General features: G+C 42.9%; 1 protein-coding gene across 1 annotated transcript in view; it reads left to right on the forward strand.

Moving 5' to 3' along the window:
* COL20A1 (collagen type XX alpha 1 chain) overlaps positions 1 to 24,318 on the forward strand; it is a gene marked incomplete at its 3' end in the record, with an annotated part of 107,866 nt that overhangs the window by 44,993 nt on the left and 38,555 nt on the right. The window contains exons 14-18 of the mRNA XM_039342549.1: positions 2,362 to 2,485; positions 3,388 to 3,527; positions 4,317 to 4,446; positions 7,017 to 7,159; positions 10,884 to 11,016. Coding sequence (XP_039198483.1) covers positions 2,362 to 2,485; positions 3,388 to 3,527; positions 4,317 to 4,446; positions 7,017 to 7,159; positions 10,884 to 11,016 — 670 coding nt within the window. The remainder of the gene's footprint in view (positions 1 to 2,361; positions 2,486 to 3,387; positions 3,528 to 4,316; positions 4,447 to 7,016; positions 7,160 to 10,883; positions 11,017 to 24,318) is intronic.

Genomic DNA, 24,318 nt, shown 5'->3' on the forward strand with positions numbered 1-24,318 from the left:
GTGTGCCCTTTGGCATCTGTGGGTTAATCCTATTATGTCCTGTCTTAGAGTTTGGATGGAGTATGTAGATCTTAAGTGTCTTTGTCTTCCTAAGCTTCTAGCTTCAACCTTTCTGATAGTTTACATCTGCATATCTACAGAGCTGGTTTCTGCTTGGGGAAGGGAGACGTGGGGCTATTAAGAAAAACTGGGCATGCTTTTCTGCCAGAGCCATCCTTCTGTCTGCAACCTTCTTTCTAAAGCAGTCACCATGTTTATTCCCAGCTTGGACTGAACCACGATGAAGACTTTTCTTTCAACACAAGACGGGACGATCCATTAAAGTCAGATAGCATGGTTGAAAAATTGCTCTTTATTCCCTGAGATTTTGTAGCCCCATTAGAGACAGTCCTCAATTTACAACCACAACTGAGCCCAAAATTTCCACTGCTAAGCAAAACAATTATTAAGTGAGTTGTGTCCATTTCACAACCTGTCTTGCCACAGTTGCTAAGTGAATCGCTGCAGCTAGTAAGCGAATAACACAGCTGTTAAGTGAATCTGCCTTTCTCTTTGACTTTGCTTGTCAGAAGGTCACCATAGGCAATCACATGACTCTGGGATGCTTGCCAGTTGCCAAGTGTCCAAATTTTTCATCACATGACAACGGGGACGGTGCAATGGCCATAAGTGTGAAGAAAAGCCACAAGCTAATTTTTCAGTGCTGTTGTAACCACGAACGGTCACTAAACGAAGGGTTATAAGTCCAGTACTGTATGTCTGAGTTGCAATGATTCATGTGACCCCATGGTGGGGTTAAAGAGATGCAGAAAATTCGGACTCTGCTTCCATCTGGTGGTCATCTAAATGTTTGCAGCCCAGATGTGCTTATTCTAAGGTTCCAACAGGAGAGAAGCTATGAAACTTGGGAGTTCAACTGTACCAAGGACTCCCCAGTACTCTCAAGATTGGCAAAACACGTTTGTTTCTGAGAACAACAAGTTAAGGAAATGATTCCCTTGTCAAGTTAAACAGCAGTTCACCGAATGCGCAACTAGACAGATAAAACAGTTTGAGATGGGAACAAAATAGAAATGTCAGCTTGTTTCTTCCATCCTCCAGATGTGTTGCTACAAATGCACTTAAGGCAGACTGCACGTAACAGTGTTGCTGGGGTGTTACTGCGGTACATTGCAGAAGATGCTGAAGGAAGCTCGCTTCCTGTGGACCTTTTTTAATGGATCTGGAAAGCTAAGATAGGATCCCCTCCGGCTTTGTTTTCCTCATGAAAACATTAAGATGAAGTCTCTGTGAAGTCACAGAATCTTTTCTTTTCCCCAAAGTTTTCTTGATAAAGTTAGAATCTCTTTATTTGCAGTCTGTAGAGGGATTGCCCATCTGCTCGTGGTTATGCTGATAAATGCGTATTTTTCTTTTTCAATTTCTCAACAATCTCATAGAGAGGCAGGTACACAATGGACAGGTCGTGCACCTTCTGTAGGTTGGATTATCCTTCCTTCCTTCCTTCCTTCCTTCCTTCCTTCCTTCCTTCCTTCCTTCCTTCCTTCCTTCCTTCCTTCCTTCCTTCTTTCCTTCCTTCCTCACTCTCCTCCCTCCATCACTCCCCCTTCCCTTCAATCCTTCCATCCTTCTTTCCTTCCTCTCATGTCCCTCCCTCCTTCCCTTCCTCCCTCCCTTCTTTCCCTCATTTTTCTCCCATTCTTCTTTTCATCCTCTGATCTCCCTCCCTCTCTCCCTCTCTCCCTCCCTCCCTCCCTCCCTCCCTTCCCTTATTTTTCTCCTTCCATCCTTTTTTCCTTCCTCTCATCTCCCTCCCTCCCTCCCTTCTTCCGTCCCTCCCTCCCTCCCTCCCTCCCTTCCTTCCTCCCTCCTCCCTTCCTTTCCTCCTCCCTCCTCCCTCCCTCCCTCCCTTCCTCCCTCCCTCCTTCCCTTCCTTCCCTCATTTTTCTCCTGCCATCCTTCTTTTCATCCTCTGATCTCCCTCCCTCCCTCTCCCTCCCTCTCTTCCCTCATTTTTCTCCTTCCATTCTTTTTCCTTCCTCTCATCTCCCTCCCTCCCTTCCTCCCTCCCTCCCTTCCTTCTTTCTTTCCTCACTCTCCCCTCCCTCCCCCTTCCCTTCAATCCTTTCTTTCTTCCTTTCTTCTCTCTCCCCTTCCTTCCTTCCTTCCTTCCTTCCTTCCTTCCTTCCTTCCTTCCTTCCTTCCTTCCTTCCTTCCCTCCCTCCTTCCTCTTTCTTTCTTTCTTTCTTTCTTTCTTTCTTTCTTTCTTTCTTTCTTTCTTTCTTTCTCCCTCCCTCCCTCCCTCCCTCCCTCCCTCCCTCCCTCGCATCATCCACCAACTATTTCACTCTTTCTTTTCAGCTGAAAGTAGAACAGCCGGAAGTATGGATCAGGGGCTTGACTCCCAGCACTGAATACTCACTAGCAGTTTATGCCATGTATGGAGAAGATGCTAGCAACCCAGCAAGTATTCAGGAAACTACTTGTAAGTCATGTGACATGTTTCTCTGGCTCACAGCTTCACACATAAGAATCTAAGGAAGTCTTGACAGCTTTGATTTGAAGCTTTCTGGTTAGAAAGAAATTGTGTCATCAGGTCCCAACAATCTGTAACTGGAGTCATAAAGAGAGAGAGAGAGAGAGAACAAACCTAGTCTTGCTCAGGAAATTACCCTGAACTGATCTGAAAGGAAATGTTCACACAACATGCTGTTAAAAGGCAAGTCATTACACAGCAGATGCATCTGTAAAAAAAAAACAAAACGTAAAAAGGGTTTAGCATTAACCTTGGTTAATGTGATGGTGGTTTTGAGCATTATGCAAATTCAGTCTAGTTGGTTTCTTTCTAGTTCCCTGAATTGTAGCAAACTCAGAATAGAGAATTGATTCAGTGGGTTTTGTAAACCCAGTTTAAGTGCAGTAACTTGAGAAATGGTAAGCATTTGTATGCAGGGGTGGGTGGTGGATGTTTATGAGAATTATTTAGAAGAGACACAGAGCCTCTTTTCTGAATGATGTCCCATTCACTGACCTTCTTGCCTGAGTTAGATTTATTTATTTATGAGACTTATATACCACTTTAAGTGCAAGCACTCTCTAAGCGGTGTACATCAGTAAGCAATGTATATATATATATATTTACATTGCCCCCAACAATCTGGGTCCTCATTTTACCTACCCCAGAAGGATGGAAGACTGAGTCAACCTTGAGCCGGTGAGATTTGAACCGCTGACCTGCTGAACACAGTCAGCTAAAGTGGCCTGCAGTACTGCACCCTAACTGCTGCGCCACCTCAGCTCTTCTAGATTGGCAATGAATCATCATAACTGGAACTTAATGTGTGGTCCTGATTCTTCACACCTGACAACATGCACCCTTTCTTCCAGTGGCCCTGAGCCCTCCAAGGTATTTGCATTTCTCCAACATCAGCCATATGTCGACCTGCGTCAACTGGGAGGCAGCTTCACAACCTGTGAAAAGTCACCGAGTTATGTATTCCTCCAGTAGAGGAAGCAACGTGGGTGAGGTAAGTGATCATGAGAAGTTAGTTTTGCTCTTACCAACTTAGAGCAAGATCCTTTGTCCGATATATTGTTTTCAAACCCAGGGGATAGTTTATAGTAATAAGACGTATATATCGCTTTATAGCCCTGTCTAAGCGGTTTACCAAGTCAGCTTATTTATTGCCCCCAACAATCTGGCCCCTCATTTTACCGACCTCGAAAGGCTGGAAGGCCGAGTCAACTTTGAGCCGGTGAGAATCAAACTGCAGGCAGTCGGCAGAGTCAGCCTGCAAAACTGCATTGTAACCACTGCACCATCACGGCTCTGAAATATTTTTACTTATAACTTATAAGTAAATAACTAATCAGCAAACAAACATCTTCCAGCTTCCTGCAGTGTCTACCTCCGTGGTGGTGAACCTATGGCACGCGTGCCACAGGTGCATGTAGAGCCCTCTCTGTAGGCATGTGTGCCATCACCCCAGTCCTAGTCCTTCAGTTGAGTTTTATAAAACCTTTTCGCTTTGGACCTCTGCCGCCATGTGCAAAAAAAAAAAAGGTTCAATCCATCAATCAATTTCAATTTCTCACGGGAAAAATAAGATCTTGCAAAGTTGGAATTGATTGATTGAACTTTTTAGTCCCACCCAGTCTGCTGTTACCACCACAGCCACGCCCACCCAATGGGCCACACCCACCCAATGAGCCACACCCACCCGGCACCCAATGATACATAAGTGGTTTTTGGGTTGCAATTTGGGCACTCAGTCTCTAAAAGATTCTCCATCAGTGGTCTACCTCTTCCATTTCAGGTGGAGGTCTCTGGAAATGTCTCCTTTGCTGTGCTGAAGCCCCTCTCCTCACTGACACAATACTTTGTCCGTGTGGTCTCTGTTTATGATGAAGGCAACTCGTTTCCAATAATGGGCAATTTTACGACATGTAAGTACAGAATGTCCCAATCCTAGGCTGCATTCACAGAGGTATAGAGTCAAGAACAGGTGAAATGTTAGTACCGCTTTATAATGTCTTGGTAAGATGTCACTTGGAATATTGCCATGCAGTTTTGGTCACCACAATACAAAAAAAGGTGTTGAGACTCTAGAAAGAAAGCAAAGAGAAACAAAGATGATTAGGAGACTAGATGTTGGAACATATGATCAAACAGTTTCAGGAACTGGGTATGTCTAGTCCAGGGGTAGGCAACCTTGGCTCTTTTATGACTCGTGGACTTCAACTCCCAGAATTCCTGAGCCAGCATGGCTCAACTTGGAAACCTCTCCCTTTTCCCTCAGCATGGCTGGCTCAGGAATTCTGGGAATTGAAGTCCACGAGTCATAAAAGAGCCAAGGTTGCCTACCCCTGGTCTAGTCTAATGAAGAGAAGGACTAGGGGTGACATGATAGGAGACTTCCAGAACTTGTAAGGGTACCACAAAGAAGAGGGGATTGACTTATTTTCCAAAGCACCTGAAGTCAGAAGAAAAAGCAACGGATGGAAACTAATCAAGGAGAGAACCAAGCTAGAACTATGGAAAAATTTCCTGACAGTGGGAACAATTAATCACCTGCCTCCAGAAGCCGTGAATGCTCCAACACTGGAAGTTTTTAAGAAAAGACTGAACAGCCATTTGTCTGAAATGGTATAGGGTTTCCTGCCTGAGGAGGGAGTTGGACTAGAAGACCTCCAAGGTCCCTTCCAACTTTTCCTTCTTTTATTTTGATGGGTTTTGTTGAAACATTGAGGATCGAACCTTAAGTTCAATTGCTTTAGGACAGTGGTTCTCAACCTGTGGTTCGGGACCCCATTTGGGGCCGAACGACCATTTCATGGGGGTTGCCAAACAACGCAGTCCGCCATTTTTTCCCCCTTTTCCTTAGCTGTGCTACTCCCTTTTATTCTAATTGGCTTTTGAAAGCCAATAGAATAGACTCTCTTGAATAGAGTCTAATTCTATTGGCTTTCAAAAGCCAATAGGAATTGTCCAGGCTATCTCTGCCCTGCTGAGCCCGCCAAAAGTCCCATTCTTCAAACGGTGCTGCACCAGTTGAGTAGTCCTCGACTTACGATCGGTTGGGGGTCGCGGCATTAAAAAGGTCGAGAACCACTGCTTTAGGATGATCACTGGAGTATAATACAAAGTATAGAAGCATTCCAATATCATTTAGAATTTGGGCAATTCAAACACCACGGATGTTTTTACCTCCTTCCAGATCCCTGATAGGATAACAGCTGTTGTTTCTTCCTGTATCACCTGATGAAACGTTCTTTTCTTATCCTTCCAGTTTTAAATGGTGACTGATAAATATAGCAAAATAACCAAAATGAATAAAATAACCCTTAGTCCCAATAGTAACACAATGCAAGCCATCAGTATGTAGGACAGTATGTAGGACAGACAGGCTGAAGTCTAACAGAGCATAACCTGATACAGGCACCAGCAGTCAGAAGGCACAATGAAAACTCTTACAATAATAATAAAGTTGGAAGGGACCTTGGAGGTCATCTAGTCCAACCCCCTGCTCAGGCAAGTAACCCTATACCATTCCGGACAAATGGCTGTCCAGTCTCTTCTTAAAAACTTCCAGTGTTGGAGCATTCACCGCTTCTGGAGGCAGGTTGTTCCACTGTTTAATTGTTCTAACTATCAACTGTCTTTGATCTCACAACCCTTGGACATTTTCAACTGAGAAACTGTCTCTTAGTCCAAGCCAAATCCAAAATGCTAGGAGGCTTGGCATTCAGACAAATCAGCCATTAAAAGACACAAAGATATACACAACATATATACAGGGAGGGAGGGAAGGAAGGAAGGACAGATGGAAGGAAAGAAAGAGAAGGAAGGGAAGGAAGGAAGGAAGGATACATATTTTTCATTAAGTACCTGCCAGTTGCCAAGTGTGTGAATTTTGATCACATGACCATGGGGATGCTGCCACAGTCATAAGTATGAAGAATGGTCATAAGTCATTTTTTTTAGTGCCGTTGTAACTTCAAACGGACACTGCCATAACTCAAGGATTATCCATGCCTCTTTCCTTTGGAAAATTAAAAAAAGGTTTTTTTATTTATGTTATTTATTAAATTTATATGCTGCCCACCTCATCACTGTCAGGCGACTCTCTTTTTAATCTCCTTCCTGGAAGTTTTCTTTCTTAGTTTAGACTGTAATTCTGAAACCTTGAATGTATCTGGAGAAACCTATTTCTCCTCGACTTACTGCTTCTTTGAATACCTCACCTGGATTTTCACTTTGTCTGGAAAGGCCAGCTTGAACAGGCCTTGCTAAAGTGAAATAATGAGGCTTTAATTTATGGCTGTACAATATTACACACCGGGCTTTCCCTTCCCGACAAAATAAGCTTGAATCGTTCGGGGTCTGGAGAAGATGCTGGGGAAAGAGGCTGAGACTCCCTCACCATCTGCTCTGCTGCTGAGCTTTTGAGTAGAAGAGAAACGTAGGGCTAAACCTAATATAGTCTTTGCTTGTTCCTCCCTTTCCCCCCCCCCAGTAAAGGTGCCCCCACCGAGCCAGCTGAAGGTCACCGAGCTCTCCAGAAATGAGGTCCAACTGGAATGGGAAGCATCCACCGCTTCTGACGTGGTCCTTTACCAGATCAAATGGAACGTGCTTGGAGAAGACACAGAACAGGAGGTACGAAGCCCCTGGGAGACATCTGGGGAGGGGGTGCTTGAGGGCCTTGCGGATTTTACAGGACATTTGTCAACGCTGCTAACATCGGATGTTCTTGCTTTGACAACATATGGAGTTGCAGCCTTTTTCTTTCTTATGTTTTACTCTTAGAATTAGATGATGCTGGGGCAGGGGGAGGAATGTGATGGGAGTTAGTTAGACATACAATATTGTAATAAGAGATGATAAGGCATGGCGGGATGAAGAACTGGGAGGAAAGCCACCATTTCAAACTAATTGGAGAATGGATTTATGACTGTTAGTTGTAGGAGGGAATTGTGCTTTGATCTATGTGCTGAGGGGAGGGGAAGTCAGATTTTGGCTTGAACTATGTAAGTGCCCAAACGTGTTTGCTGCTCAAAGAGATTCTTTAAGGTAAACAATGCCTCGAAGTTCTTTGAAGAGTTTCATATGTTGGAACTATAACATTATTTCCATATGAGGATTTTCAATTTGAGCCATCCCTGCAGTTCCTTTTCACAGGCTAATCAAGGAACGACCTAATGAATAACCAAGAACTCTCCCCTCAGCACTGATAAGGCGAGTGCTTGTATATAAAAAGAGAGTAAACCCCCCCTTCTAGCACTGATGATGTTGCCTAGTTGGGTCGTGAAACGTCTGCAAGCAAGCAACCAAGCTCAGAGAGTACCAAGGACCCCTCATTTCAATCCTGAACTACAAATACTGGATTGATAGAAGAGAATATTTGTAGATCAGAGCTAAACTGTGGGGGTTTTTTTTTGGTGCTCTCTGAGCTTGGTTGTTTGCTTGCAGACATTTCATGACCAAACTAGGTAACATCATCAGTGCTAGAAAGGAGTGGAGTTGGATTAACACTAGACTAGATCAACAACCAAACCATAAACAACACCCAGTCAAGGAACTACCCCCCAAAAATCCTCCCAGCAGCATTGAGTGGGCAAGCCACTATATATAAACAGAGCAAACCCCACTTCCTTCTAGCACTGATGATGTTACCTAGGTGAGTCATGAAATGTCTGTAAAGAAACCAAGCTCAGAGAGCACCAGGGACCCCACAGTTGTCCTCCTCCTGCTCCTCCTGCTCCTCCTGCTCCTCAAACACCCCATTCCCTTCTAGCACTGATGATGTTACCTAGTTGGGTCATGAAATATCTCTAAGAAATCTAAGCTGAGAGAGTACCAAGGACCTCAGAGTTCTCCTGCTCCTCCTGCTCCTGCTCCTCCTCCTCCTCCTCCTCAAACACCCCATTCCCTTCTAGCACTGATGATGTTACCTAGTTGGTCATGAAATATCTCTAAGAAATCTAAGCTGAGAGAGTACCAAGGACCTCAGAGTTCTCCTGCTCCTCCTGCTCCTCCTCCTGCTCCTCCTCCTCAAACACCCCATTCCCTTCTAGCACTGATGATGTTACCTAGTTGGTCATGAAATATCTCTAAGAAATCTAAGCTGAGAGAGCACCAAGGACCTCACAGTTCTCCTCCTCCTCCTGCTCCTCCTGCTCCTCCTCCTCCTCACACACCCCATTCCCTTCTAGCACTGATGATGTTACCTAGTTGGGTCATGAAATATCTCTAAGAAATCTAAGCTGAGAGAGCACCAAGGACCCCACAGTTTCTTCTTCCTCCTCCTCCTCCTCCTCACACCTCCTCCTCCTCCTCCTCCTCCTCTTCCCCCTCCTCCTCCTCCCAACAAACACACCTTCTTTCTAGTATGGATGCTGTTACCTAGCTGAGTCAAGAAATGTCCACAAAAAAGCCACCAAGGTCAAAGACCACCAAGAGCCCCATAGTTGAACCCTGAGCTACAAATATTCTCTTTGTTAATTTCTTTTTTAAAATAACCCTTTCGTAGAGCAGCCTGAAAACACCTGCCATTCTGCACATCCCATCCAATCTTCTGCTTCACGTTTTAGTATCTGACCTTATCAAGGTAGCTCAATTTCTCCTCCTAAGGCAGGGGTTCCCAACTGGGGGGGGGGGTGCTCGCAAGATGGTGCAAGATGATATTCCAGGGGGTGCAAAAACTTGGGTTTTCAAAATTATAGTGTGTATGCATAATTCGTTGCCATTATTTCAAACTTTTGTAAGGGGTGCGAGAATATATGAGAAGCGTTCTAGGGGTGCAGGGTATAGAAAAGGTTGGGAACCACAGTCCGAAGGCCTGGTGCACAATTCCAAGATGTCAGATGGGCTGTTTAAAATGCCGGATGCTTTGGAAAGAAGGAATTTTTAATCATTTGTAGACAGAAGCATGTGGGAAAAATCCAGAGAAAGAAATATTTTGGGGAATATTAAATAAGGCAGAATATATTTCCCCAAAGGAATAATGGAGAAGATCTTTAAAAAGACAGAAATCAGCCCCCAGAAACTAGCCCCAGCCCCCCTCCCCCAAGCAGAAACTAGGCAGATGCCAGCTTTTAGAAATGCAGATGTAATAATCCATTCAGGAAAGTTAGAGCCAGGAAGCTATTAGGAAGACAAAGACACCTAAAATCTACATACCCCCACCCAAATTCTAAGGACAGGAGACATAATAGAATTAACCCACCAATACCAAAAGGGCACACTCAGACTCTGATCGAAGTACATGACACAGGAAATACAAAGTCTCAAACCGGAACAGGAAACAACCTCAAAAGCCCCAGAAGGTATAAAAACCCACTATTCCCAGCTACATGTGCCCAGTTTTCCCAGAGCCATCTTTCTGTCTGGCTCTCCTCTTCAATAAACTGCCATCTTCTTTCTAAAGCAGTCTCCATTTTGATTATTCCCGGCTTGGACTGGACCCTGATGAAGATTTTTCTCTCAACAAGCATTTGCTGAGGATGGGGCAGGCAAAAGAGCCTTTTGTAGGAGCCCCCCTTTCAGACAATCCTATTTGCAGAGCTGAGGTTCTGCTGCACATATTCCCTCCCCCCCTTTACATTGTTCCATCTGCTTATTTGATGCAATCTCTGGAAAGCACCCAAAGATTGAATGCAATCTTTAGCCAAACAAATCATAGGAAATGATAGATGAAAGTGACAGATCTTGATTTCTATTGGAAAATTACCTGTCAGGAAGGGTTTGTTTTTCTTTGATTTTTTTTCCCCCCAGTCTAAATTTATACTGCCACAGAAGACCCAATTAAGACACGATACAATTTTTTTTAAATACTAATAAAGAACTACGCAACTAAAACATGATTTATCTGTTTTCCTAAAATATTATGCTATTCACAGTCTAAATTTATACTGCCACAGAAGACCCAATTAAGACACGATACAGTTTTTTAAAAAATATTAATAAAGAACTAGGCAACTAAAACGTGATGTATCTGTTTTTCTAAAATATTATGCTATTCATAATAATTGTGTTAGATCAAAAGAATCAGGTAGCAATTTAGTTCTAAAAAATTGCAAAAGCAAAAGGAAAAACAAGGGTCCTCTCTGTCCAAAATGTGGACTTTGCTGTCTTTCAAATGTAGATGCTGAATCTTGTTCTGGTGGGTTTGTTCTCCTGTGTTGTGCCATGTGTTTATGAAGTGGTCTTTTTGTTTCCCCAATGTACAGATCTGCACATGGCTCACTGCATTGTACTGCATATACCACATTGCTCAGTTTGTGTCTGTGTGTTTTGTCTGGGGGGGGGGGGAAACAAGCTTCTGCCTTAGTGTATTCTTGGGTTTGAAGTATGTAGCTGATACTATTTCTTTTTTCCACAGATACCCGTTGCTGGAAACTTGGCATCTTCTGTTTTGCCTGGTTTGAAAGAAAATACCGAATATAAGATTTCCATCTGGGCCTACTACAAAGATGGCGCTCAAAGTGACACCGTTTCCATTTGGCACAGAATCTGTAAGTGAGCAGGGATATACAGCATGCATAATCTAAACAACTGGGGTTGGCTTGTTGTGTAAAGTTCTTAGATGCCACAAAACCAGTACTCTCGGTAGTCCCCCAGTTATGACTGTAATGGATCTGCCAATTACGATTGGGAACTTTAATTTGTGTAAAACAGTTTTACATTTTTTTTTGTAGTGGTTGTTACGTGAACAAGGCAGTTGTAAAATGAATGCCATTGTCATTAAGTGAACACTGCACTCCTTAAGCGAACCCATTTTTCACTATGCTATGGTTTTGCCCAAAGGCAGAAGTAAACACCAGTTTTCGGCAAACATGTTGTCAGTCATGGGCATGTGACGGCAGGAGGCTGCAAATGGCAGTAAATGCAGCCATGTTGAAAAAAGGACGAAGGACAGTCACGTGACTGTCTGAGTGGGCGGAGCAACTGTTGGAACTTCCGATCCATGCTGTCTCGTTTCCCAGGGAGATTGTAACGTCAAATGGTCCCTAAGCAACCGATCATAAGTTAAGGATCTACCTTTATCGAAATGAAAGTTACAGGTAGTCCTTGACTTACGACCACAATTGAGTCCAAAACTTCTGTTGCTAAACAAGACAGTTGTTAAGTGATTGAAACCCACAGTCAAAGTTTCATTTTTTCCCCCCAACTCCAGCACAAAATCCAGAAGCGCTTTCCAAGTAGAAACAAAGTCCATTTAGCTATCTCTGCTCAGTCCATCAATTTTTCCAGCCATTCATCCATTGCTGAAGATACCTTTCCATATATATATATATATATATATATATATATATATATATATATATATATATATATATATATAAATGGAATGAATAAAGCGCGTTCACCAGGAGAGTTTAAAGTTAAAATACTTTAATTAAAGTATTTTACTATATTAAAAGGTTGCCAAGCTTTCGTTGGGAAAACTCCCCAACATCTTCAGGGCTGAGAGACCGTTTCTAACAAGGTGATTCAAACGGGTTCCATAGACGTCTGCACGTGGTTCCTAGACTGTGCTAGCATTCCCTGCTGAATTTTCACCATCATTATTGAATATAATATATATATATATATATTATATATATATATATATATATAATATATATGTAGGTCTTTGGTTGTTCGGGTTTTCTCCCACGTAAAATTGGAAGTGTCTGGCAACGTTTCGACGAAGTCCCATTCGTCATCTTCAGGCTGGTGTTTTCAGCTTCGTGCTTCGAGCTGCTCGAAGCACGAAGCTGAAAACACCAGCCTGAAGATGACGAATGGGACTTCATCGAAACGTCGCCAAGACACTTCCAATTTTACGCGGGAGAAAACCTGAACAACCAAAGACCTACATACAAATACCCGCGAAAACCTCAGAAAAATATATATATATATATATATATATATATATATATATATATATATATATATATATATATATATATATATATATATATAACAGCAAAGTTCAATGAAGATACCTTTCCATATATATATATATATATATATATATAACAGCAAAGTTCCAGAATAATAACAGAATCTTCACAGAGTTCCTCTCTGCCTTGTGTCATACCAAACAGATTCAAGCTGCAGTTATTTTTAGATTTTTTTCTCTCTTATACTTTTCACTTTCCCCAATTGAGTTGCCTTTTCATCTCCTTTAATCGGTCCTCCATCCCAAAGTCATTTCCACATTCTTTTACAGCTGTCAGTAAATTGGACTTGATTAAATCCCCGGTCTTTTGTTCTTATGGATCAGCCTATGAACTGATGGGAAATCCCTTCTGCTTATAACATACAACTCCAGTTTAAAAGCTGCTTTAATTTACTGTGCCATTAATCCTGGAAAAAGCAATTGGTTTAAATTTGTTCCATGCTGTGATGGGATCAACCCATTGTTCCTCCAGCGTGTTCAAGAGCCAAAGATACATCTTGGAAGATTGTTATGTAGGGTATGGAGTTGTTGAGAGCTAATCAAGGAGAATATTTCTAGCTCAGGGTTGAAATGAGGGGTCCTTGCTGTTCTCTGAGGTTGGTTGTTTTCCCTTGCAGACATTTTATTACCCAGCTAGGGAACATCATCAGGGTTAGTAAGGAGTGGGTTTGCTCTCAGTTTATATTCTAGTGGCTTGCCCTGGGATGGTTTTAGAAGTCCTTTGGTTGGGCTGCTTTCTGTTGGCTTCTTTGGCAGTTCCTTGATTGGGGTTATTGTTTACTTGATTGTTGGTCTCATGTTAATCTTTGGAGTTAATCTATGCTGATCTGGGTGCTGATTGTTGGGGGAGAGCGGCTAGGGTCTTTTTTGTTCCTTTTTTGGTTTGTTGAGTGGCTCATTTGCACAGCATATAGATATTGTTTATGTGAGGGTGAAGGTTTGTTCTCCAAGCTTGTGGTTTGGTTTCCGAATGTTTCGTTACTAGGCTGGGTAACAACTTCAGCAGACTTTAGGGCAGGGGTAGGCAACCTTGGCTCTTTTATGACTCGTGGACTTCAACTCCCAGAATTCCTGAGCCAGCCATGCTGAGGGGAAAGGGAGAGGTTTCCAAGCTGAGCCATGCTGGCTCAGGAATTCTGGGAGTTGAAGTCCACGAGTCAAAAAAGAGCCAAGGTTGCCTACCCCTGCTTTGGGGGATGTCACAGTGTCCGTTTTCTTCTGTTTATAGGCGCCTCAGGTATGGGTGTGTCCAGTAAGGGTCTTGTGATGGGTCTTGTGATGGGGAAGTTACATCAGGTCGGGGTCCTTGGGAGGTGAACTGCTGGTGGGAGGGAGGGGGGCTTGCATGGGCTGGTTGAGGGTTGATGCTATCTATGGTTGTCTGTGTGGTTGATTTGGATCCCAAGGAGTTCGTAGGCTGGTTGTAGGTCAATGTATCTGTGGATGGAATTGCTTTGGAGTGCCAGGCTTCAATGAGATGGTAGTGTGGCTGATGATTTTAGTGCTGCTCCAGTCACACTGGTGCTGTTTGGTGTCAGTGTGGGTAGCGACGAGGGATTTGACTGCCAGCCTGTGTTCGTGGATCCTGGTTTTTAATTGACATGATGTTTGCCCCACGTAGAATTGGTTGCAATCCTTACAGTTGATTTTGTAGATTATATTATTTCTTTCATCCTCCTGTATCTTATCTTATTGTTAATGTGTACATGTCATTTGATGGCTAATTTATCGGAGTGCCAGACTTAACATAAATTCCCTAGCGTTTTTGAACTGGGCTTGGTCTAGGAGGGTCACAGTTTCCCAATAGAAACTATGGTTAGGTCTGTCCATATGTTGTGAAATTAAAAGGGTTTTCATCATGTTTTTTGACTGCTAATCGATGTTCATGAAGGCGTTCTGTCAGTCTGCTGCCTGTTTGTCTTATGTAATGGTTGTGGCAGCCATTACACTGTAGTTGTAGGTCACTGGTGGCGAACCTATGGCATGGGTGCCAGAGGCGGCACTCAGAGCCCTCTGTGTGGGCACATGCGCCTTCACCCCAGTCCTAGGCCTTCAGCTGGATTTTATAAAATCTTTTTGCTTTAGGCCGCCACCGCCGTGTCCCCCCCCCAAAAAGGGTCAATCAATCAGTCAATTTCAACTTCTCGCAGGGAAAAGAAAAAATCTTGCAAAAGTTGGAATTGATTGATTGAACTTTTTAGTCCCACCCAGTCTGCCGTTACCACCGCACCCATGCCCACCCAATGGGCCATGCCCACCCAATGGGCCACATCCACCCGGCACCCGACGATGCATAAGTGGGTTTTGGGTTGCAGTTTGGGCACTCGGTCTCTAAAAGGTTCGCCATCACTATTGTAGGTGATTCCTGTTTTTTTATTCTGGGTGTTTTGGTTGTTGATAGTTTCCAAGCCAAGTTCATTAAGCTGGTAGCCAGATGTGGTGATATAATGGCATGTGGAAATGACCTTGGGAGACAGAAGGAAGAATCACAAACTAGACCAGGGGTAGGCAACCTTGGCTCTTTTATGACTCGTGGACTTCAACTCCCAGAATTCCTGGGCCAGCCATGCTTGAGGCTATTCACAAGTGATTCTGGTTGCTCAAGGCTGACAATAGTGATGGAGCTCCTTGCTCTGGAACAGGGGTCTTCAAACTTGGCCCTTTTATGACTTGTGGACCAACTCCCAGGCACGCTGGCTGAGGAATTCTGGGCGTTGAGGTCCACAAATCATAAAAGGGCCAACTTTGAAGACCCCCCCCCTTGCTCTGGAATGATCCGTTTAAAGCAGTGGTTCTCAACCTGTGGGTCGGGACCCCATTTGGGGTCGAACGACCATTTCACGGGGGTCGCCAAACAACGCAGTCCACCATTTTTCCCCCTTTTCCTTAGCTGTGCTTTTGAAAGCCAATAGAATAGACTCTCTTGAATAGAGTCTAATTCTATTGGCTTTGAAAAGCCAATAGGAATTGTCCAGGCTGTCTCTGCCCTGCTGAGCCCGCCAAAAGTCCCATTCTACAAACGGTGCTGCACCAGTTGAGTAGTCCTCGACTTACGACCGGTTGAGTAGTCCTCGACTTACGACCGGTTGGGGGGTCGCAGCATTAAAAAGGTTGAGAACCACTGGTTTAAAGAGACTTTACCTTGCTATGGCCAACATCTCAATTGCAATGGCCCTTTGATCCTTGATCCCAGGGATAGAAGCAGCTGAATGCGTGCAAAGGACTGGCTTTATCCTTCAGGAAAGGACATTTGCAAAAATGAGAGGACAGCTGCCAGCCAGCTTCTATCACACAGCAGAAGCTGTGTTTTTTATAAGGAGGTGAGGGTAGGAAACAGCCTTCCGCCAAGCTTCTTTCTTAATTAATAGCTCCTGACTAATTGGTCTGCTGGCAGGACATGAAATACCTTCCATTTAATAGGCATCTCGGTGCCTCTTGCTTAATCAGGATTGACCCCCCTCCCTCCCATTTTTGTGAACCTGAAACAAGGAGCTGTTCTAAAACCAACAATCCACAATCTGAGACAGCTCTGGTTCGTCAAACCAGTCTCCAGAAATGCCAGGCGAGACAGCAGTTACTCTGGGGAAAGCGAAAAACAAATTAAAGACCAAGTTAAAAGAAGGGGATTCAAGTCAAACCTTCTTCCCGGCAGTAAGAGGCTGTCTAGTTTGCCTAAAACAGCAAAGGTTTTAAGTGGACTGGACTGTTTCCTGATGGGGCTTGTATAGTGGATGCCTGCACTAAGAAAGGGGTTAGACCAGGGGTCTTCAAACTTGGCCCTTTTATGACTTGTGGACTTCAACTCCCAGAATTCCTCAGCCAGGCACGCTGGCTGAGGAATTCTGGGAGTTGAAGTCCACAAGTCATAAAAGGACCAAGTTTGAAGACCCCTGGGTTAGACTACATGACCTGGGAGGTCACTTCCAACCCCCATATCCTATCACTGTAGGGTTTTAATCTGTGCCTATAATGGAACTGTTGGGAAGCCCCCCCCCAAAAAAGATGAAAAAATTTCGTTCAAATGGTCAGGATTGTAGGAAACAAAATTACAAAGGATTTCCCCACTTTTTGGAAGAAATCCATATCACCCAGAATCATATGATTGCTGTGGTATAAAGAAGAGGGAATTAAGCACCTGAAGGCAGGACAAGAAGCAAAGGGTGGAAACTAATCAAGGAGAGAAGCAACCTAGAACGAAGGAGAAACTTCCTGACAGTGAGAATAATTAATCAGTGGAACAGCCTGCCTCCAGAAGCAGTAAATGCTCCAACACTGGAAGTTTTTAAGAAGAGACTGGACAGCCATTTGTCCAAAGTGGTATAGGGTTTCCTGCCTGAGCAGGGGGTTGGACTAGATGACCTCCAAGGTCCCTTCCAACTTTACTACTATCCTGCAAATAGACAGATGTATGTTAGATACATAAATGATAGATAGATAGATAGATAGATAGATAGATAGATAGATAGATAGATAGATAGACAGACAGACAGACAGACAGACAGACAGACAGACAGACAGACAGACAGACAGTGATGTGGTTCCGGCTAATGAAACATTCCAAAGAACTTCCAGGCATTCATTTTCCTAAAAGTCTTTTATTGTTACAAAATGTCGGCATAGGCACAACGGAGGGATGCTAGGATCTAAGTTCTCTTCCTCTGAGCAGTTAAATTATCAGCATCTTCCTTCCCTAAATTAGCCGTCATATCTCACATTATCCAATTAGTGTGAAGGTCAAAGGTTTCCTTCCTCTTTCTTTCCCAGGCTTTACCCCCAACACCCCTTCTGCTCTTTATTAACCCCATATTCACCAGACAATTCTGCATATTGTCAAAAGCAAGAATATATAATATTTGCAGCGTTGACAGTTAGATAGATAGATAGATAGATAGATAGATAGATAGATAGATAGATAGTTAGATAGATAGATAGATAGATAGATAGATAGATAGATAGATAGATAGATGATAGATAAGCTATAGAAAGTCTACACATTCCTGTTTAAAAAGGTCTTTAAGATGTAAAAAAAAATCAGGTCAAGAGAAATCACTGCAGAATTTTTTCCACTTTTAATATAACACAAAAGCTGTACAATTCAACTGAAAATCTTTTAGGGGAAAAATAACACTTAAAATTAGAATAATGTGGCTGCATAAAGGTGCACACTTGTACTTTGTTGAAGTATCTTTTGATTTTATGACAGTATTCAACCTTTTGAGATAGTCAATCTTCTTCAAGCCTGGAAATCTAGATCTGGGGTGTCCAACTTTGGCAACGTTAAGACCTGTGTTCTTCAACTCCCAGAATTCCTTCGCTAGCTATGCTGGAAGTTGAAGTCCCCAAGTCTGAAACCCAAAGATTCTTTGTCACAAGGCAACTGGAGTTTCTTGTTTTTCTTTGAAGACGTTTCACTTCTAAACCAAGAAGCTTCTTCAGCTCTGACTGAATGGTGGGGAACGGAAGGATTTATACTCCTTGCAGACAGCTGGTCATTTGCCTTCTTTTAGAGAGTTGTTGAGGCCACCTGGACGTTTATCTGTGTCATCAGAGTTATCCAGTCAGAGCTGAAGAAGCTTCTTGGATGAGAAGCAAAACATCTTCAAAGAAAAACAAGGAAGTCCAGTTGCCTCCTGAAAAAACACCTTTGGAATAACTATGACCTGGATGATTGAGAATCTTCTTAGCTACAAGTCTCAAAGTTGCCAAGGTTGAACACCCCAGATCATTAGCTATCACAAACAACACTTCTTGGGTTGTTTTTTTTTTTTTTAAAAAAAAACCATTTTATTGAATTGTAGAGTAAAATACAAAATACAAAGCAAATAGCAGGACACAATGGGGAGGAAAAAAGGAGTAGAAAGTGAGGAAAAGAGGGGGGGAAGACACTGACTTCTGACTTCCTCTGTTGCAGTATAGTAAAGCATTAATGTTGAGCTACAACTTTTTACTTTTTCACAATAGTATAAACTAGCCATTTCTGTAACATCAAATCAATCTAATCAGTGAAACCCCAAATCAAAGTTTCATTTTTTTTCCACCTCAAGCACAAAGTCCAGAAGTGGAAAACACTTCTTGGGTTGAAGATCAGATCTGCAAGTTTTCTAGCCTTGAGTCTTTTCAGATCAGTTCTTCTCTTATTGCCTGGTAGATGCTAAGTTGATTTAGTGTTTCATTTCATTGCAGATGCTGGCAGCAAAGTGTTATATATGAGTAGTAAAGGTTATTTTATTCGGGGAAAGTGTGTAGTTTGCTTCTGTCGAAAGAGAACATTCAACGAACTATAAATTATGGTTTTACATCTTGAAATGATTATTATTTTCTGCTGTGAAGGGACACCCCAGCAATTCAAACCACATCACAGAAATCCTTTACATCTGTGAGCCAACTAACCTTTTTGAAATCTTGGTTTGTAGCTCTATAATTATCAATTCCCATCAAGATTGTTGGTCATAACAAAACAAAAACATTATCAGCTTCTGTTTTGGCAGCCTTTGAAAAATGGCAGAGAATCTATCCAAAACTGGGTGAAAGGTTTTTTTTATATATATATAAAAATTGCCTATGGAGATTCTCAGTCATCCAGGTCATGGTTCTCAAAGGCAACTGGACTTTTCTTTGTTTTTTTTTTCCTTGAAGACATTTCACCTCATCCAAGAAGCTTCTTCAGTTCTGACTGAACTGTGGAGGATAGAAGGATTTGTATTCCTCACAGAATTATTATGCAAAATATTTTTATAAAATGATTCTAGAAACCTGACACTCAGCAGGAGGCAGTGCAATTTCAAATTTCTTTTCACGGTTTTTCCCAGGAGAAAGCATGGTTGTTGAAGGTACTCAATAAAAATGAAGCTTGTGAGCATGCTTATTACTCCTTTGTCCTATTTTTCCCACAACAACAACCCCGTGAGGTAGGTGGGAGGATCTGACCCCAAGTCACCCAGCTGGCTTTCATGCCTAAAGCAGGGCTAGAATTTACAGTTTCCTGGTGATTGGCTTCCATGCCTAAGACAGGGCTAGAGTTTACAGTCTCCTGATGATTGGGCTAACTGGCTTTCATGCCTAAGACAGGGCTAGAATTCACAGTCTCCTGGTGATTGGGCTAACTGGCTTTCATGCCTGACAGGGCTAGAATTCACAGTCCCCTGGTGATTGGGCTAACTGGCTTTCATACCTGACAGGGCTAGAATTCACAGTCTCCTGGTGATTGGGCTAACTGGCTTTCATGCCTAAAACAGGGCTAGAATTCACAGTCTCCTGGTGATTGGGCTAACTGGCTTTCACGTCTAAGACAGGGCTAGAATTCACAGTCTCCTGGTGATTGGGCTAATTGGCTTTCATGCCTGACAGGGCTAGAATTCACAGTCTCCTGGTGATTGGGCTAACTGGCTTTCCTGCCTAAGACAGGGCTAGAATTCACAGTCTCCTGGTGATTGGGCTAACTGGCTTTCATGCCTGACAGGGCTAGAATTCACAGTCCCCTGGTGATTGGGCTAACTGGCTTTCATGCCTGACAGGGCTAGAATTCACAGTCTCCTGGTGATTGGGCTAACTGGCTTTCATGCCTAAGACAGGGCTAGAATTCACAGTCTCCTGGTGATTGGGCTAACTGGCTTTCACGTCTAAGACAGGGCTAGAATTCACAGTCTCCTAGTGATATATACTGTATTTAATTTCTGATCTTCAGTTGACTTCTGCTTCAACCTTTAGACTCATTAGAAATTTCTGAATAATACTTTATTCCTTTCGTGTCTATTAAAAAATGGTTGGATCTTGGAGAGCGATCTGAATATTGATTTATTCATCAATCTTGTATGCTGCTCCTCATCAAAGATGACTCTAGGCTGCTTATTTATTGATGGATCAAACTTTATTTATTCAACTTTATTTATCTTATCAAAATATTTTCCCACCAGGACAGAAGTACTGCACTCCTTCTTTCTGCCTTCTTCCTGCTCTTCTGCTCATTCTTGAGCTTCGAAATAGTTTCATGGGTGTGCTTCGCAACCAATTCTCGTTAGCAGTTTTGGACTGGATTGCTTTGAAAGCTGTTCTGATCGCTAGTAAATATTTCTACCACCTGGCTGGAAATATATGTGGTATAGATAAATTAAACCAAGTGGGAAACTCCCTGTGGTGGCAGAAGGAGGGTGGGGGAAGGAGATGTTGTTGGATTTATTGAACTAGCAAGCAAAACCGATCAGCTCATGAAGGACTCTGCAGGTGTGTTTTGAGGGTTTATTACAGTGGTTACAAAACAGAAGTACTGACATTTAAAAATAAAGGATCCTAGCTTCAGAGGTGTTCTGGAAAAAACAAAGAAAGTTTCAGCTACTTGGAGATGACTAACATACCTACTCTATGTAATGGACTTTTCAAAGCTTGGGGTAGAGAATGAATTTGGACTGCAAGGAGAGCCAATCAGCCGATCCTAAAGGAAATCAACCCTGGCAGATCCTGAAGCTAAAGGCTCAAATACTTTGGCCACCATTTAATAAGAAGAGAGGTTTCCTTGGAGAAGACCCTGATGATGGGGAAGACGGAAGGCAAAAAAAAGAAGGGGACAGCAGAGGAGGAAATGGTCAGATAAACAATGAACATGAATTTGGGAAAACTCTTGAGAGACAAAGGAGGACAGAGGTGGGGGGAGCGGCTGGCATGCTATGATCCATTGGGCCATGAGGAATCAGAACAACAAGAGAATGAAGGCTTGCAAAAGGCTGCAGGATAAGAACAGAGGATCTCCTTTATTTATTATTTTATTTTATTTTATTATTTTATTTTATTTTATTTTAATAATAATAATAATAAAGTTGGAAGGGATCTTGGAGGTCATTTAGTCCAACCTCCTGCTCAGGCAGGAAACCCTATACCATTTCAGACAAATGGCTGTCCAGTCTCTTCTTAAAAGCCTCCAGTGCTGGAGCATTCACAACTTCCGGAGGCAGGTAGTTCCACTGGTTAATTGTTCTCACTGTCAGGAAGTTTCTCCTTAGTTCGAGGTTGCTTCTCTCCTTGATAGTTTCCACCCGTTGCTTCTTGTCCTGCCTTCAGGCGCTTTGGAGAATAGCTTGACTCCCTTTTCTTTGGGGCAGCCCCTGAGATATTGGAACACAGCTATCATGTCCCCCCTCATCCTTCTCTTCGTTAAACTAGATATAAAAAATATTTTATTTTTTATTTTATTATTTTATTTTATTTATTTATTTTATTATTTTATTTTATTATTTCATTTCATTTCATTTTATTTTATTATTATTTTATTTTATTATTTTATTTTATTTTATATTTTATTTTATTATTTTATTTTATTTTATTTTATTTTATTTTCTGGGCTGATAACCTGGAAAAGTTGTGGAACTCTGCTATGGGGTCTCCTGCTTGAGCAGGGGATCGGGCTAGAAGACTTCCAAGATCCCTTCCAATTCTATTATTTCATGTTATACTATAGCTTCTAATATCAGCTACTCGGTAAGAGGTCATCTTGCTAAGAAAGAAGTCATGTAAACACAGAAGCCACCCTCTTTCTAACGATTTCTCCTTAATAATGGAAAGTTACTGTTATATTCGGGAGACTGGACAGGATCGATGCAAGGATGCAGAATTCTGTGGCAAGAGACCGCTGCTCCTATCAGAGAGATCAAATATTATGTAACTTTGATGCATAATATTTTGCATCGTCTCAGCAACCCTACGACAGATCATTTTTGCTCCTAGCCACTCTGTGCATAGAAGAACAGGAATAGGAGAAGATTCTAGAAAGACTACAGAGAAGAGCAACAATGATGATCAGGGGACTGGAGGCTAAAACATATGAGGAACGGTTGCTGGAATTGGATATGTCTAGTTTAATGAAGAGAAGGACGAGAGCTGACACGATAGCAGTCTTCCAGTATCTCAGGGGCTGCCCCAAAGAAGAGGGAGTCAAGCTATTCTCCAAAATGCCTGAAGGCAGGACAAGAAGCAACGGGTGGAAACTAATCAAGGAGAGAAGCAACCTAGAATATAAGGAGGAATTTCCTGACAGAAAAATTAGCCGGTGGAACAACCTGCCTCCAGAAGTGGTGAATGCTCCAACACTGGAAGTTTTTAAGAAGAGACTGGACAGCCATCTGTCCGAAATGGTGTAGGGTTTCCTGCCTGAGCAGGGGGTTGGACTAGATGACTTCCAAGATACCTTCCAACTTTATTATTATTATTAAGAGCCCTGCTGGATCAGATTAGGGACAGTTATCCAGCATTGTATCTTGAGTGGTGGCCCGCCAGATGTGTCTAGGAAGCTCTCAGTAGGAGACCAAAGTTGTCTTTTTCTGACACTGTTTCCATGTACCTGGTATCCAATCTAGAACTAAGATCTAACCTAGATCCAATTAGATCCAATCTAGAACTAAGGAGAAATTTCTTGACAGTGAAAACAATTAATCAGTGGAACTGCTTGCTTCAGAAGTTGTGAGTGCTCCATCACTGGAGGCTTTTAAGAAGAGACTGGATAGTCATTGGTCCAGAATGGTATAGGGACTCCTGTTTGAGCAGAGGGTTGGACTAGAAGACCTCCAAGATCCCTTCCAACTAGCTTATTTTGTATTCTGGTACGTAGAATTATGCTGCCATCTGCCTGAAGGCTAGTGGCCATTCAAAGACATATTCTGCAGGAATTGATCCAGCTTCCTTTCAAAGCCACTTACACCAGAAGCCAACATCTTGGGGCAGCATATTACACAAACTGGTGCACTGATGATGCTACCTAATTTGGTAAGGAAACATCTGCAAGAAAACCTCCAAGCTCAGAGAGCATCAAGGACCCCACGGTTGTGACATGTCACATGAAGAAAAAATGTTTCCTTCTATGCCAGACATGTCAAACACAAGACCCGGGGGCCGGATGCAGCCCGCGAAGTGGTTTCATGTGGCCCACGAAGCCATCCTGGAAACAGTGAGGGAATGGCCCCTGCTGCCTTGGCCCTGGCCCAGGCCGGCCAGGAGCCAATGTACAATTTTGTGGTGGCCATCTTGGCACTTGCCCCAAGGCCATGCCTTGGCACTTGCCCCGGTTCCCCCCCTTCTGCCAGAGACCCTCAGATCTGTCCCACTCCTGCCCAGGCCCCCACAGGCACCCTTGACGCGAACAATGTAGAACTGGGCACACCGACCCAGTAGGCCACACCCACTCCATCCACGCCCACCCAGTAGGCTGCACCCACTCTGGCCACACACCCCCAGCCCCCCCCCCCAGGGCAACCGCAATGCTGATGCGGCCCTCAGTGAAATTGAGTTTGACACCCCTGTTCTATGCAGTTAAAAACTTTTGGGAGACATTTGGATAGTTTTGCTATTGTGGGAAATGAGGAAGACTGCTTCCTGTTCACAATATCTTCCCCATGTATTTTCACCCTAGCATCAATCATATTTAAGCAAGTTTTCTCTAAGCTAAAGAGTCCCCACGGTTACATCCTCTCCTCCTACAGAAGATGTCCAAGATATAGACGGATCTGAATCACTGTCTCCATCTCCACATTTCCCATCTAAGGGGGGGGGAGAGAAATGTACCCACTTTTTATTTATGTTCCTGAATTAAAAAAGAAGAAGCAAAGAACTCTGTTTTTTTTTATATAGCCTGCATGGCATCTAAAATATACGATCTAAGAAGAATGGATATAAGGTTCTGAGAAATTCTTTTGCAGGAGGTTAGGGCTCTTTACAGAACTTCAATTTAACAAAATGAAATTCAATGGAGAGAAAAGTAAGGCTAAATTTACACGTGGGCAAGAAAAACCAAATGTACAGGTATATAGATTAGGTGAAACCTGGCTCAGTAGCAGTAACTGTGAGAAAGACTTTGGAGTCCTAGTAGACAATCACTTAAATACGAGCC

The sequence above is a fragment of the Crotalus tigris genome, unplaced genomic scaffold (genome assembly GCF_016545835.1).
Source record: "Crotalus tigris isolate CLP2741 ecotype Arizona unplaced genomic scaffold, ASM1654583v1 scf7180000017794.702064, whole genome shotgun sequence".
Classification (NCBI taxonomy): domain Eukaryota; kingdom Metazoa; phylum Chordata; class Lepidosauria; order Squamata; family Viperidae; genus Crotalus; species Crotalus tigris.